Below are 17,490 nucleotides of genomic sequence, written 5' to 3' on the forward strand. Positions count from 1 at the left end.
GTAGTTAAATGGCTGGCTGGCTACACCCCAGCAAAGTCAGTGGGGTGAAGCCAGATTCACTTAACAACCGGACGATTAACCTGTCAACGGCAGTGATTCACTTAACAACCGTGGCAAGAAAGATCGTAAAACGGGGCAAAGCTCATTTAACAAATGTCTCACTTAACAACATAAATTTGGGGTCCATTGTGGTCGTAAGTTGAAGATTACCTGTATTTGTGACGGTTACACTGTCCCGGGGTTAGGAGACATTAAGGAACTGGAGACGTTAAGTGAATCTGACTTCCTTCATTGACTTTGCTTGTCGGAAGCCGGCTGGGAAGTTTACCAATGGTGACCCCGGGGCAGTTACGACGGTGCCACGAATGGTTATAAGTTAGCGGTTCTCGACCTGTGGGTCGGGACCTCGTTGGGGATCAAATGACGATTTGCCAGGGGTCGCCTAAGACCATCGGAAATATGGGAAGTATATTTGCGAGTCGAAGAATCGCGCTCCAATGGTTGACTCTACAAGCCAGCTGCAGGCTCTTCAAATCGCTAGCCGAATTCGACTTCAGGCGCAATGAATTAAAAAAGAGAGAAATCTTTGCTCTGATGTCTCCCTCTCAAGCCAGCTGCAATCACTCCCAATCGCTAGCCTAATCTGGCTTCAGGCGCGATAAACTTAACAGGGGAGGAGTCTCCGCTTTAATGCCTCCGTCCTCAAGGCAATCGCAAGCAGTTCAGATCGCTAGCCAATATGGCTTCAGGCGCGATAAATTCAAAACGAAAATAATTTTACGGTTGGGGTCGCCACATCGTGGGGAATTGTATTAAAGGGGTTGCAGCACTATAAAGGTTGAGAACCACTGTTATAAGTCAAGGACTACCTGTATCCTTATTTTTTTCTTGAAGGATCTCCAGACAGAGATTTCTGCCAGACCACTGCAGGACCAGCAGATACCCAAAAAAGTTAGGTTTTGGTTTACTAAGGTAATTCCATTGGGGTAATTCCAAAAGGGTAAGAAACTTGGCTGGCCCCTCATCCAAACGATTTACTGCAGATTAATGCTACTTTGCCAACAAATCTCACTGAAGCAGGCTGCAGATGGACCAATTAAAAATAAGTGCTCTACCAGGGAGCACAATCATTTGGAAGGAGACCAGTTAGGTCTGGGGGGGAAATGCCTCTCTGAAAACGAGGGTCTCCAAACTTGGCACTGTGCACTTCAACTCCCAGAATTCCCCCAGCCAGCCCAGCATGGCAAATGTTTTAGAGGAGTGATGGCTAACCTTTTTGTTGTTGTGTGCCAAAAGTGTGCACGTGCGCCCACGGCCATAATGCAATGCGCCTGCACCACCACCCTTGCGCATGCGTGTGCAAACCCCACCCCCTGCAGCCTCCTAGGAGCAAAAACAGGCCACGGGGATGGGTGGGGGGTGGGCTGCCATGCCCTGCATTGGGCCTAGTAGGCCTCCCTGCACTTATAATCAGTGGTGGGATTCAGCCAGTTCGCACCCCTTCGGGAGAACCGGTTGTTAACTTTCTGAGCAGTTTGGCAAACTGGTGGTTGGAAGAAATCATTAGGGCAGACAACCGGTTGTTAAATTACTTGAATCCCACCACTGCTTATAACCCATAATGCAATGCAATTCTGCCAACTTATAACCCCTCCCAGGTATGTCCTGCCCGACCATGCAGGTGCGCGCAACCCACCCATGCTCCCCTCCCGCATGCACGGTGTGTCCCGCATGCACGGCGGAGACTTGAAAATCAGCTGGCCGGCAGGAGGCATGCGCGCACAAGTGATGCAGCTGAACTGGGGGGGGATGGCTTGTGTGTCCGCAGAGAGGGCTCTGCATGCCACCTGTGGCACAGGTGCCCTAGATTCATCATCACGGTTTTAAAGGGATGCCCAACCTTGGTAATGTTAAGATCTGTGGACTTCAGTTCCCAGAATTCCCTAGCCAGTCATGCTGGCTGAGGAACTGTGGGAGTTGAAGTTCACAAGTTTTAACTTGACCAAGTTTGGAGACCCCAGCTCTAAACAGAATGGGACAATTAAGGGGTGAAATGCTCCCGGTAGCCCGATCCGGTAGCGATGGCGGTGGGTGGTTCGGAGAACCAGTAGCAAAAATCCCTGCCCCCCCCCATGCCCACCTGAGCCGCGCGATCATCAGAGGTTGTTTTTTTTACTTTTAAAGCATTTTTCTTCGACTGAAAAAATGCTTTTAAAAGTAAAAAAAAGCCTCTGATGATCGTGCGGCTCAGCTAGGATCATCATAGCCTTTTAAAAGCATTTTTTCTACAACCTCTTCGGCTGAAGAGGTTGTAAAAAAATGCTTTAAAAGTAAAAAGCCTCTGACGATCAGGCAACTCAGTGATCATCAGAGGCTTTTTTTTCTTTTAAAGGCAAAAAAAATGCTTTAAAAAGAAAATAAAAGCCTCTGACGATCAGGCAACTCAGTGGGATCGTCAGAGGAGCCTTTTAAAAGCATTTTTTCCTACAATCTCTTCAGCCGAAGAGGTTGTAGGAAAAAATGCTTTTAAAAGTTAAAAAAAAAAAGTTGGCCACGCCCACACAGTCACATTACCCCCACCAAGCCACACCCACAGAATCGGTAGTAACAAATTTTACATTTTACACCACTGGGACAACTTGCTGTGGCCAACTCGCCACGGCCAACTTACCACAGCCGACTCGCCACGAGACAACTCAGCGTGGGACAAGTCAACAATTCAATGTAATCATTTAACATAATTTTAAAACTATTTTAATTTTTGGTCATTCGCATTTCATTTTTGTCCCTCCAATTTTGCATCCTCTCTTTAATGATTCTATGCCGAGTTAGCCGTGGCGAGTTGGCCACTATGATTTGGCCGTCGTGAGTTCTCAAGGCCTAGAAGGCAAATATTTGGATCCAAGGGAGCTTGTGGCCTTTGGACCAATCGCTCTTAGCAATCCTAGCCTGCATGACCGATAGCAGAGGATGCTGGGAGATGTAGTTCAGCAGCATCCGGAAGGCAAAAAAAGATCGTAAAATGGAGCCAAACTTACTGGATAAGTGTCCTGCATAGCAACAGAAATTGGGGGCTCAATGGTGGTCAAAATTCAAGGACTAATGGTAAGATGTATGAATTTCAGTTCCTAGAATTTTCCACCAGCAGTTGAAGTCCATGTGTCTTAAAGTTGCCAAAACTGAGAAACAAATTTGACATAAAATGATTTCTGTTCTTCATTGTTGGGTACATGTTGAGTTCCTAGACAAAGCCACATTTCCCATTAATTTCACAACGGTGAGTGGCTTTGGAGAAGTTGAGGCGGGTGAATGAAATGACAAAGGTGTTTTCTTTCAAAGTCAGAACGAAGCAGGCCTGGTCCCCAAGATCCCTCTGCAGCGTTTAACGAAATACAGGTGATATTTTCATCACAGCGAAATTCAAAAGAGCAGCCGTGTTTTGCTCCCACTTCAAAAGGCAATTTTGGCACCCGCGAATTTTGTTTTGAGCTCACCGCATCGCAAGGTTATTTTCTGCAACTCAAACACTCAAAATATTGGCACGGGTGGTGATTTTTTTCAGCCTTTTAAAAAGCAGACCATTCAGTTACTCATAATTAACTAATGAAGTGTTGGAAAATCTCCATGATGCTTCAAACTCCTTGTCTATTCACTTCTATTTTATCTCTAATTATTCTTTTTTAAAAAAAAAATAACCAAAGTATACCCAGCCCCGCCCAAAATATTGTCATTTAATATTTTATTTTATTTATTTATTTATTTATTTATTTATTTATTTATTTATTTATTTATTTATTTATTTGTCACAACAGTATATATAAGCATAAGTATGAAATAACTATACTATATAAAGCATATATATAAGCATAAGTATGTAATAACTATATGAAATTGAATACAATCAAATGGAACATTAGGACAGGAACAGTAGGCACGTTGGTGCTCTTATGCACGCCCCTTACAGACCTCTTAGGAATGGGGTGAGGTCAATAGTAGATAGTTTTCGGTTAAAGCTTTGGGGATTTTGGGAAGAGACCACAGAGTCTGGTAGTGCATTCCAGGCATTAACAACTCTGTTGCTGAAGTCATATTTTCTGCAATCGAGATTGGAGCAGTTCACATTAAGCTTAAATCTATTAAATATGGTCAGACTCTGTTCTAAGGCCAGAAGGAAACCGCATTGTGCAACACTTTGCCTAATTTTCAAGTTCAGAATGCCAAATGGGCTATTTCAAGTGCAGAATTTTTGACACATGACCCTTTCTGGACCATCCTACTGACAGGGTTCCAGAAAAACCTCTTCTGATCATCTGTAGCCTGACACCTACAGCTTCTTCTGTGAAACACAATATTGATATCACCATTTTTTCCTTTCTGACTGGTGGACAAGAGACAATTTCCCTACACACAGATTTATAAATGTGAGAGACAACCCCATTTTCTCATTTACACCCAGAAGCAAAATATATTTCATAATTTAAATTGAGTCCAATGGTTTTCTTGACCCCCTTAAGTCATCTCCTGTAACTGGTGGAAGAGGGCTACCAGTCCATGGTCGCTAGCAAATATCCCTTCCAGCGTTCCTCATGAATTTATCTATCTATTGCTATTTATAGTATCTATCTATCTATCTATCTATCTATCTATCTATCTATCTATCTATCTATCTATCTATCTATCTATCTATCTATCATCTATCTATCTATCTATCTATCATCTATCTATTATCTATTATCTATCTATCTATCTATCTCTATCTATCTATCTTCCATCTATTTATCTATCCATCCATATCTATCCATCTATCTATCTATCTATCATCGATCTATCTATCTATCTATCTCTATCTATCTATCTTCCATCTATTTATCTATCATCCATATCTATCCATCTATCTATCTATCTATCTATCTATCTATCTATCTATCTATCTATCTATCTATCTATCTATCTATCTATCTGTTCTAGAAACCTTCAAATTTCTGGGTTCTATCATATCGCAAGATCTCAAATGGACAGCTAACATCAAAAACATCATTAAAAAAGGACAACAAAGAATGTTCTTTCTGCGCCAACTCAATAAACTCAAACTGCCCAAGGAGCTGCTGATCCAATTCTACAGAGGAATTATTGAGTCTGTCATTTGCACCTCTATAACTGTCTGGTTCGGTTCTGCAACCCAACAAGAAAAACACAGACTTCAGAGGATAATAAGAACTGCAGATCTATCTATCCATCTATCTATCCATCTATCTATCCATCCATCAAGAGGGCCGTGAAAATATTTGCAGATCCCTCGCATCCTGGACATAAACTGTTTCAACTCCTACCCTCAAAACGACGCTATAGAGCACTGCACACCAGAACAACTAGACACAAGAACAGTTTTTTCCCGAAGGCCATCACTCTGCTAAACAAATAATTCCCTCAACACTGTCAGACTATTTACTGAATCTGCACTACTATTAATCGTTTCATAGTTCCCATCACCAATCTCTTCCCACTTATGACTGTATGACTATAACTTGTTGCTGGCAATCCTTATGATTTATATTGATATATTGACCATCAATTGTGTTGTAAATGTTGTACCTTGATGAACGTATCTTTTCTTTTATGTACACTGAGAGCATATGCACCAAGACAAATTCCTTGTGTGTCCAATCACACTTGGCCAATAAAATTCTATTCTATTCTATTCTATTCTATAACTATATGAAATTGAATACAATAAAATGGAACATTAGGACAGGAACAGTAGGCACGTTGGTGCTCTTATGCACGCCCCTTACAGACCTCTTAGGAATGGGGTGAGGTCAATAGTAGATAGTTTTCGGTTAAAGCTTTGGGGATTTTGGGAAGAGACCACAGAGTCTGGTAGTGCATTCCAGGCATTAACAACTCTGTTGCTGAAGTCATATTTTCTGCAATCGAGATTGGAGCAGTTCACATTAAGCTTAAATCTATTAAATATGGTCAGACTCTGTTCTAAGGCCAGAAGGAAACCGCATTGTGCAACACTTTGCCTAATTTTCAAGTTCAGAATGCCAAATGGGCTATTTCAAGTGCAGAATTTTTGACACCTGACCCTTTCTGGACCATCCTACTGACAGGGTTCCAGAAAAACCTCTTCTGATCATCTGTAGCCTGACACCTACAGCTTCTTCTGTGAAACACAATATTGATATCACCGTTTTTTCCTTTCTGACTGGTGGACAAGAGACAATTTCCCTACACACAGATTTATAAATGTGAAAGACAACCCCATTTTCTCATTTACACCCAGAAGCAAAATATATTTCATAATTTAAATTGAGTCCAATGGTTTTCTTGACCCCCTTAAGTCATCTCCTGTAACTGGTGGAAGAGGGCTACCAGTCCATGGTCGCTAGCAAATATCCCTTCCAGCGTTCCTCATGAATTTATCTATCTATTGCTATTTATAGTATCTATCTATCTGTCTATCTATCTATCTATCTATCTATCTATCTATCTATCTATCTATCTATCATCTATCATCTATCTATCTATCATCTATCTATTATCTATCTATCTATCTATCTATCTCTATCTATCTATCTATCTTCCATCTATTTATCTATCCATCCATATCTATCCATCTATCTATCTATCTATCTATCTATCTATCTATCTATCTATCTATCATCTATCTATCTATCTCCCTGTCCTCCCTTATCTATCTATCTATCTATCTATCTATCTATCTATCTATCTATCTATCTATCTATCTATCTATCTATCTATCTGTTCTAGAAACCTTCAAATTTCTGGGTTCTATCATATCGCAAGATCTCAAATGGACAGCTAACATCAAAAACATCATTAAAAAAGGACAACAAAGAATGTTCTTTCTGCGCCAACTCAATAAACTCAAACTGCCCAAGGAGCTGCTGATCCAATTCTACAGAGGAATTATTGAGTCTGTCATTTGCACCTCTATAACTGTCTGGTTCGGTTCTGCAACCCAACAAGAAAAACACAGACTTCAGAGGATAATAAGAACTGCAGAAAAAATAACTGCTACCAACTTGCCTTCCATTGAGGACCTGTATACTGCACGAATCAAGAAGAGGGCCGTGAAAATATTTGCAGATCCCTCGCATCCTGGACATAAACTGTTTCAACTCCTACCCTCAAAACGACACTATAGAGCACTGCACACCAGAACAACTAGACACAAGAACAGTTTTTTCCCGAAGGCCATCACTCTGCTAAACAAATAATTCCCTCAACACTGTCAGACTATTTACTGAATCTGCACTACTATTAATCGTTTCATAGTTCCCATCACCAATCTCTTTCCACTTATGACTGTATGACTATAACTTGTTGCTGGCAATCCTTATGATTTATATTGATATATTGACCATCAATTGTGTTGTAAATGTTGTACCTTGATGAACGTATCTTTTCTTTTATGTACACTGAGAGCATATGCACCAAGACAAATTCCTTGTGTGTCCAATCACACTTGGCCAATAAAATTCTATTCTATTCTATCTATCTATCATCTATCTATCTATCTATCTATCTATCTATCTATCTATCTATCTATCTATCTATCTATCTATCTATCTATCTTCCATCTATTTATCTATCCATCCATATCTATCCATCTATCTTATCTATCATCTATCTATCTATCTATCTATCTATCTATCTATCTATCTATCTATCTATCTATCTATCTATCTATCTATCTAACTATTATCTATCATCTATCTATCTCTGCCTATGTTGTAATATTTGCAAATTAATAACTCACGACAGTGAACATATCCAACACACCTTCCTCCTCCTATTTTCCCCATAACAATACTGTGAGGTACGTTGGGTTGAGCGAGAGTTACTGGTCCAAAGTCACCCAACTGGCTTTCATACCTGAGGTGGGGCTAGAACTCACAAGTCTCCTAGTGGTTGGCCCAATGTCATCCAGCCAGCTTTCATGCACAAGACAGGACTGGAACTCACAGTCACCTGATGATTGATCCAAAGTCCCCCAGCTGGCTTTCATGCCTAAAGCAGAACTAGAACTCACACCTCCTGGTGACTGACCCAAAGTCACCCAACTGGCTTTATCTTTCTATTTGGTTTGGTTCTGCAACCCAACAAGACAGACATAGACTTCAGAGGATAATTAGAACTGCAGAAAAAACAATTGCTACCAACCTGCCTTCCATTGAGGACCTGTATACTGAAGAATCAAGAAGAGGGCCGTAAAAATATTTACAGATCCCTCACATCCTGGACATAAACTGTTTCAACTCCTACCCTCAAAACGACACTATAGAGCACTGCACACCAGAGCAACTAGATACACAAGGAGAGTTTCTTCCTGAACGCCATCACTCTGCTAAACAAATAATTCCCTCAACACTGTCAAACTATTTATTAAATCTGCACTACTATTAATCTTCTCATCATTCCCACCACCCATTGCCTTCCACTTATGACTGTATGACTGTAACTTTGTTGCTTGTATCCTTACAATTTATACTGATATTGATTGTTTCCTGATTGCTTATTTGTACCCTATGACTATCACTAAGTGTTGTACCTTAGGATTCTTGATGAACGTATCTTTTCTTTTATGTACATTGAGAGCATATGCACCAAAGACAAATTCTTTGTGTGTCCAATCACTCTTGGCCAATAAAAAAAAATTCTGTTCTATTCTATCTATCTATCATCTATCTATCTATCTATCTATCTATCTATCTATCTATCTATCTATCTATCTATCTATCTATCTATCTATCATCTAGCTATCTATCATCTATTGCTATCTATAATATTTCTCATCTATCTATCTATCTATCTATCTATCTATCTATCTATCTATCTATCTATCTATCTATCTCTATCATCTATCTAACTATTATCTATCATCTATCTATCTCTGCCTATGTTGTAATATTTGCAAATTAATAACTCACGACAGTGAACATATCCAACACACCTTCCTCCTCCTAGTTTCCCCATAACAATACTGTGAGGTACGTTGGGTTGAGCGAGAGTTACTGGTCCAAAGTCACCCAACTGGCTTTCATACCTGAGGTGGGGCTAGAACTCACAAGTCTCCTAGTGGTTGGCCCAATGTCATCCAGCCAGCTTTCATGCACAAGGCAGGACTGGAACTCACAGTCACCTGATGATTGATCCAAAGTCCCCCAGCTGGCTTTCATGCCTAAAGCAGAACTAGAACTCACACCTCCTGGTGACTGACCCAAAGTCACCCAACTGGCTTTATCTTTCTATTTGGTTTGGTTCTGCAACCCAACAAGACAGACATAGACTTCAGAGGATAATTAGAACTGCAGAAAAAACAATTGCTACCAACCTGCCTTCCACTGAGGACCTGTATACTGCACGAATCAAGAAGAGGGCCGTGAAAATATTTACAGATCCCTCACATCCTGGACATAAACTGTTTCAACTCCTACCCTCAAAACGACACTATAGAGCACTGCACACCAGAACAACTAGATACACAAGGAGAGTTTCTTCCTGAACGCCATCATTCTGCTAAACAAATAATTCCCTCAACACTGTCAAACTATTTACTAAATCTGCACTACTATTAATCTTCTCATCATTCCCACCACCCATTGCCTTCCACTTATGACTGTATGACTGTAACTTTGTTGCTTGTATCCTTACAATTTATACTGATATTGATTGTTTCCTGATTGCTTATTTGTACCCTATGACTATCACTAAGTGTTGTACCTTAGGATTCTTGATGCACGTATCTTTTCTTTTATGTACATTGAGAGCATATACACCAAAGACAAATTCTTTGTGTGTCCAATCACTCTTGGCCAATAAAAAAAAATTCTGTTCTATTCTATTCTATTCTATTCTATTCTATTCTATTCTATTCTATTCTATTCTATTCTATTCTATTCTATTCTATTCTATTCTATCTTTCTATTTGCACTTACTAGATTTTCTACATGATTTGCTTTCGTTTGGCAAGATTTCTGCCTATAAAAGAAACTGCTTAGAGAATATCAGTGTGTCCTTCTTGGTGACCTCTGCAAAAATCCTCTGTGTTTCCAGGAAGACGAGATAAACCCATAGCCTTAAAGAAAAGGTGCTCAGAATATGCTCTTACTTGTTGTAAAGAACTATGTCTGGTCTCCAAATAAGCTCGGATGGGATTCGTATCGACGTAACGTTCTCGTATTCTTCAGGATCCCAACGTAACTTATAATCATGCCACTCCTAAAAGGCAGGAAATACCAGATAAATAATTAGACTCAAAAAGAGAAAGCAATATTAATCACCAAATTCTGAAGTCAGAACGGAAGAAGATTCTTTGATGAGAAGCAAAACGTCTTCAAAGAAAAAGAAAGTCCAATTGCCTTTTGAAAAAAGCACTTTTGGGACATCTATGACCAGGGTGACTCAGAATCTCCATAGACATCAAATTTTAAACATGTTTTATGTTAGGCATACAGGACAGTGGTGAAATCCAATTTTTTTTTTAACTACAGGTTCTGTGGGCGTGGGGTGGCTTGGTGGGTATGGCTTGGTGGGCATGGCAGGGGAAGGATACTGCAAAATCCCCATTCCCTCCCCACTCCTGGGGGGAGGATATTGCAAAATCTCCATTCCCACCCAACTCTGGGGCAAGCCAGAGGTGGCATTTTCCAGTTCTCTGAACTACTCCAAATTTCCACTACCGGTTCTCCAAAACCTGTCAGAACCTGCTAGATTTCACCCCTGATACTGGAGCAAGAAGAATAATTGCCTCAGTGTTTGTCATAATTGGCAACTTTAAGACATGTGGACTTCGACTCCCAGAATTCCCCAGCCAGCATGAGAAACATAGGTCTAAACCAGTGGTCTCCAACTTTGGGAACTTTAAGCCTGGAGGACTTCAACTCCCAGAATTCCCCAGCCAGTTTTGCTGGCTGTGGGGGTTCTTGGAGTTGAAGTCCACCAGGCTTAAAGTTCCCAAGGTTGCAGACCTCTGGTCTTAACTACAGTAGTCCTCGACTTATGACCACAATCGATCCTCAAATTCCTCCTGCTAACTGAGACAGTTGCTAAATGAGTTTAGCACAAATTCACCACTTTCCTTGCCACATTTGTTAAGTGAATCACTGCAGTTCTTAAGTTAGTCACACGGTTGTTAAGTGAATCTGGCTTCCCCATGGACTTCGCTGGTCAAGAAGGTCGCAAAAGGGGATCAGGTGATCCCGGATGTTGCAACCGTCATAAATACGAACCAGTTGTCAAACATTCAGATTTTGATCACGTGACCAGCAAAGGTGGTAAGGGTGAAAAATGGTCGTAAGTTACTTCTTTCAACGCTGTTGTAACATCAGTCTCTAAACGAAGGGTTATAAGTTGAGGACTACTGTATTGCCCAGAACTGTATTGCTGGTAGAGGTATTCTGAGAATTGAAGTCCACACATCTTGGGCTCTAGAAAGAGTGCAGAGAAGAGCAACAAAGATGATTAGGGGACTGGAGGCTAAAACGTATGAAGGACAATTGCTAGAACTTGGGTATGTCTAGTTTAATGAAAAGAAGGGGAGACATGATAGCAATGTTCCAATATCTCAGGGCTGCCACAAAGAAGAGGGAGTCAAGCTATTGTCCAAAGCACCAGAAGGCAGGACAAGAAGCAACAGATGGAAACTAATCAAGGTGAGAAGCAACTTAGAACTAAGGAGAAATTTCCTGACAGAACAAATAATCAGTGGAACGACTTGCCTCCAGAAGTTGTGAATGCTCCAACACTGGAAGTTTTTAAGAAGATGTTGGATAACCATTTGTCTGAAGTGGTGTAGGGTTTCCTGCCTAAGCAGGGGGTTGGACTAGATGACCTCCAAGATTCCTTCTGTTATTCTATTCTATTCTATCTTAAAATGGCTAAGTTGGGAAACACTGGCCTGGAGTAACAAAATTCCTCAAGCTGAAGCCGACTTAACTCTTTAACATGCCCTTCCGCTGGGAATTCCCCCACAACTTTCCCCCCTCTATTAATATTTCATTTCAAATAATGATTTGAAAACATATTTTTAATCCCTGCAGAAACGAAAGGAGCAAATTTGGAATTTCTCCAGGGTTGTGGGTTTTTTTCTGGGTAAAGTCAATATTATATTGTTTCCCCTGTTGGGTTGCACCAGTAACTTCTAAATCAATTTTAATTTCAAAAACTGCAGAATAGAACGAACTCAGAATATAGCAGGATGCTTAGAATATGGACGGCCTTGAAGTTAAATTTGAATTTTGCTGCAAAACATCGGATCAGGCTTCTGATAAAAGAAATCTACAGTGTTCTTTTCTTACCATCTGTTGCTTGGGAGGAGGAGGAGGAGGAGGAGAAAAAGAGGAGAAAGAGGAGGAGGGGAGAGAAGGAGGGAGGGAGGGAGGGAGAAGGAGAAGAAGACTAAGGGAAGAAGGAGGAGAAGAAGAGGAGGAGGAGGAAAAAGGGGGAAGGAGAAAGAGAAAGAAAGAGAAAGAAAGGGAAGGCAGATGAGGAGAAGAAGCTGTGTAGACTTCAACTCTCACAATTCCCCTCAGTGGCCATGATGGTTATGGAATTCTGGGAGTTGTAGTCCACACACCTGGAAATTGCCATGGTTGGGAAACACTGGATTTATCTGGAAATTTTTATGAGACAGCTTTCAAAAACAATAGCCAGATTGCATGGGCCAAGTCCTTTAACACCCATTTACTTAAAGGGGAAACTAAAGAGAAAACTTCCCAACATTTTATGATATTCCTCACCATCAAAAAAAAACAAACCACACCATGATATTTCTACAGGAAAACTCCCCACCATCCTTCCCTGCCACCCACATTTCTGCTTCCTTTTTTCTGAGCTAAGTACAGGTTAGATCTCTGGAACGTAGAGGAAAAAAAATAAGGAAAAATTTGGTTGACTCACTTGTTTCACCCAAACATTTGTGGTCATCATTTGGTTCTTTTCATCCTGAAAAATGAAGGGGGGAAAACAGAAGAGAGTTGTAAGAAATCTTCCCCAGAGCTCTGTAAGCTTTTGCTGATGCTGTAATCTCACCAATATCTGCATGAATAAAGATGGGGTCTTTAGTGGTCATTGAGCTTTGGCGGTTTTCTTGTAGACGTTTCATTACCCAACTAGATAACATCATCAGTGCTAGAAGAGAGCAGGGGTAGAAATCTAAAAATTTTCCCTACCGGTTCTGTGGGCGTGGCTTAATTGGTGGGTGTGGCTTAGTGGTCAGGTGACTGAATGGGCATGGTCAAGAATAATAAATAATAAAAATAATAAAGTATACAAAACTTGGGAGGCACCGATCTACCTTCTTTAAAAATAGAGGCCCCGGTCTTACCAATTGCCTTTTACTGAGAGGCCCCGGTCTACCAAGTGCCTTTTTTTTGGCAGGTACCGATGTACCTTCTTTAAAAATAGAGGCACCGGTCTACTAGCTGCCTACAACGCTGATCAGCTGTAGTGCGGCTCTTTGAAGTGCTGCGGCAGTCATTTAAGGCCGTTTGCAGCTATATCACCACCAAAAGCTTCAGGGACAGAGAAGAGGAACAGCGAGGTGTGGGCAGGGGGGGGGCAGGGATTTTTGCTACAAGTTCTCTCAACTACCTGCCCCCATCGCTACCGGATCGCGCGATCTGGTCCGAACCGGGAGCATTTCACCCCTGGAAGAGAGTGGGTCTGGATTAACTGTAGATCAAAAACCAAGCTGTAAATAACAACCTGATCAAGGAACTACCAAGGACATTCCCACCAACGCTGACAGGGCAAACCACTTGTATATAAACAGAGAGCAAACCGCACTCCCTTCTAATATTGCTGATGTTACCTAGTTGGGTAATGAAATGTCTACAAGAAAACCACCAAGCTCAGAGAGCATCAAGTATCCCACAGTTCAATCCTGAGGCACAAATATTCTCTTCTTATCAGTAAATAAATGTATTAAAAAATCAGTCAAAAATACAGATGTTATCAATGCTTAGCAGAATCTATACTCAATGGTCCAAACCAACATCTTGATCTTATACAGCTTCTTAAGTGTATTAATTTCTGACATTAACACAATCGAACGTGTCCAGAAATATTTTACAAGAAGAGTTCTCCGCTCCTCTGAAAACAACAAAATACCTTATACCACCAGACTTGAAATCCTGGGATTAGAAAACTTAGAACTCCGCCGACTCCGACATGGCCTGTGTTTAACACACAGAATCATCTATTGCAATATCCTTCCTGTAAAAGACTACTTCAGCTTCAATCACAATAATACAAGAGCAAACAATAGATTCAAACTTAATGTCAACCGCTTCAAACTTGATTGCAGAAAATACGACTTCTGTAACAGAGTTGTTGACGCTTGGAACTCACTACCTGACTCTATAGTCTCTACTCAAAATCCCAAAAACTTCAACCAAAAACTGTCTACTATTGACCTCACCCCATTCCTATGAGGACTATAAGGGGTGTGCATAAGAGCACAAAAGTGCCTACCGTTCCTGTCCTATTGTTCCCTTTCATTATATCAAATTAATATGGTTATTGCATACTTTTACTTATACATATGTTTTTCTTTTATGATGTGTTGTTGTTTTATGTCATTTTACGTTTACTGTTGTGACAAAAAAAAACAACTGCTTGTGTAACTCCAGCTCTAGACCTGGGTGCAACTTTCATTGGTGCAGCCTGTCTTCTCCAACAGGATGGTCTTTCAGGGACACTGGATTATAAGGCCCATCACTCCCGGAAAACATTTTAAGTAGCTAGGAATAATGAGAGTTGCAGTCCAATGACCCAGTGGAGAATGGGTCACTGAAGCATTCATCTATCAAGATTTTTAAGAAGAGATTGGACAGCCATTTGTCCAGAGTGGTACAGTAGAGGGTCTGGAGGAGGAGGCAGGAGGAGAAAGGAGGAGAAAGGAGGAGGGGGGGAGGAGGAGGAGGAGAAGGATGAATTAGAATTAGAGTTAGAGTTAGAATAGGAGAAGGAGAAGGAGAAGGAGAAAGAGAAGAATTTTTTTTTATTTGCATTTATATCCCGCCCTTCTCCGAAGACTCAGGGCAGCTTACATTATGTTAGCAATAGTCTTCATCCATTTGTATATTATATACAAAGTCAACTTATTGCCCCCAACAATCTGGGTCCTCATTTTACCTACCTTATAAAGGATGGAAGGCTGAGTCAACCTTGGGCCTGGTGGGACTTGAACCTGCAAGTAATTGCAAGCAGACTGTCTTACCAGCCTGAGCCACCAGAGGCCCTGAATGAATTAGAATTAAAATTAGAATTAGAATTAGAATTGGAGGAGGAGGAACAGGAAGAGGAGGAGGAGGAGGAGGAGGAGGAGGAGGAGGAGGAGGAAGATTCAGACCATGAAGACACAAAGCCCAATGAAAAACTGGGCATTTTTCTCACCCAACATCCCTTGGCTATCTTGTCACTAAAAAAAACAAAACCGCTCTCCAAAATTCACAGAAATCCACTTCTCCTTCAAAAGAAAATTTCAGATGCAAATTCACTTTTGTTGGACCGAGTGAGAAGCTGAAGAGAAAAATGGTTTCCGAACCCCGTGTTTATACAGTTCATTTAACACTATGCATATCTTATGCTGCTCTGACTCCTTTTCTCTCCTCTGGTTTGCTGGTGCATGAGTGAATGGTCTCTTTTCCATGCATTCTCTCCCTGGGAGATAATCTACATTTCTTATGGGTTAGCTCTCCGATTTTTTTTTTTTTTTTAATATGGGCTAACAATGCAGAAATGTAATCTGTGAGCTATTAATATTCGAAGAGCATTCTGGCTCTCAATAAGAAATTATACTCTGGACAAGCTAATTCAATTGTTTTAGTAAATTGCTTTGAATGTACAGCTCAGGCTGGGCGTATAAAAAATAAAATAAAAAAAATCGATAAGCCACAGATAATGGTCTTGATTCTTCTGACGTTGAGCTGAGCTGACGGCCCTTCGGAAGTAAACGAGGAGCTTAAAAAGCTCCCAATGCAAATAGTCCTCAGCTTAGGGCCACAACGGAGCCCAAGATTTAGGTTGCTAAGCAAGACCGTTAAATGAGCTTTGCCCCAGTTTAACGACTCTTCTTGCCACAGTTGTTAAGTGAATTGCTGCACAGTTGCTAAGGTAGGAACAGGGTTGTTAAGTGAATCTGGCTTCCCAGAGTGACCTTGGTTTTTTTCAGAAGGTCACGAAAGGTGATCAAATGACCCATGGGACCTATGGGACGTCATAAATATGAATCAGTTGGCCAGTGTCCAAATTTTGATCATGTGACCATGGGGATGCTGCAACAGTTGTAAGGGTGAAAAATGGTCGTAAGTCACTTTGTTCAGTGTTGTCATAACTTCGAACAGTCACTAAATGAACTGTTGTGACTCATCCTCCCTCCTCTCCTCAGCCAGGCCCCTCCTGTCTCCAACCGGGCCTTTTATCAGACTCCGAGTCTGATAATGAAGATGAACGGCCTGTCATGATTCCAGCCCCCGGCTCTGGCCCCATGCCCGGAGAGGAGTCAGGGAGTGAAAGGAGAAGCCCAATAAACCTCACTCATACAGCATGTGTTCCTTTGGCTCAGCCTTCAGAGCAGGAAGCCAGCCAGGTGGTGGAATTACCCAGGCCTACTCCCTCTGACTCCTCCCTTTCCCAGATGCTGACAGCAGATCCAGCTGAAGACAATTCAGAGTAGGAGGACCCTCACTTCCGGAGATCTGAGAGGCGATGCCAGCAGAAGGAAGGGTGGGGCCGGCCTGGATAAATGCTGAGTCATGGAGCCACACCCCACAGCCTATATAAAGGACCTGCTTTTGGCATTCCAACCTTGAGTCAAGCAAAGTCTTATCTAGTTTGCTGATATCGGACCCTATCGCTGAAGTCACAACTTGGACTCCTGCCTGCCCTGATAAACTTCGAAGGCACTTGGCAAGCTGCAGAGGCTTTGCTGCCAAGTTTGTTATGGATTTCCTTGATTCATTCGTTGGAGTGGGGGTGGGACACGACATGGACTATCGTAAGTCAAGGACTACTTCCACTTACCAATCTTATCAGCTTGAATCTACTTGTACATTCCCACTAACTCTCCCACCCATAATTGGTCTACTATAGTCCTCTAAAGGGCGAGTACAACCTAAAGGATCCAGTCCCAATTCTCAGAAAGAACTGGAAGGAAGAACATCCTTAGCTACATATCTCTATTTTCTATTTTCCAAAGAACCTGAAAGCCAAACAAGGAATAATGGATGAAAACTAAACAAGGAGAGATCCAACCTAGAAATAAGGAGAAGTTTTCTGACAGTGAGAACAATCAACTGATGGAACGGACGTTGCCTTCGGAAGTTGTGGGAGAAGTTCATCATTGGAGGCTTTCAAGAAGAGACTGGACTGCTGTCTATTAGAAATGGTGTAGGGTCTCCTGCTTGGGCATGGGGTTGGGCTAGATGACCTACAAGGTCCCTCCCAACTCTGTTATTC

The 17,490-nt window shown here is 41.4% G+C and overlaps 1 protein-coding gene across 1 annotated transcript in view; it reads right to left on the reverse strand.

Annotated features, from left to right (window-relative positions):
• Positions 1 to 17,490, reverse strand: part of CHRNA4 (cholinergic receptor nicotinic alpha 4 subunit) — a 128,987-nt gene that overhangs the window by 48,336 nt on the left and 63,161 nt on the right. Inside the window, exons 3-4 of the mRNA XM_058174285.1 lie at positions 12,928 to 12,972; positions 10,139 to 10,248 (exon numbers count right to left, since the gene is read on the reverse strand). Coding sequence (XP_058030268.1) covers positions 10,139 to 10,248; positions 12,928 to 12,972 — 155 coding nt within the window. The remainder of the gene's footprint in view (positions 1 to 10,138; positions 10,249 to 12,927; positions 12,973 to 17,490) is intronic.

This window comes from Ahaetulla prasina, chromosome 3, assembly GCF_028640845.1.
Source record: "Ahaetulla prasina isolate Xishuangbanna chromosome 3, ASM2864084v1, whole genome shotgun sequence".
NCBI lineage: Eukaryota > Metazoa > Chordata > Lepidosauria > Squamata > Colubridae > Ahaetulla > Ahaetulla prasina.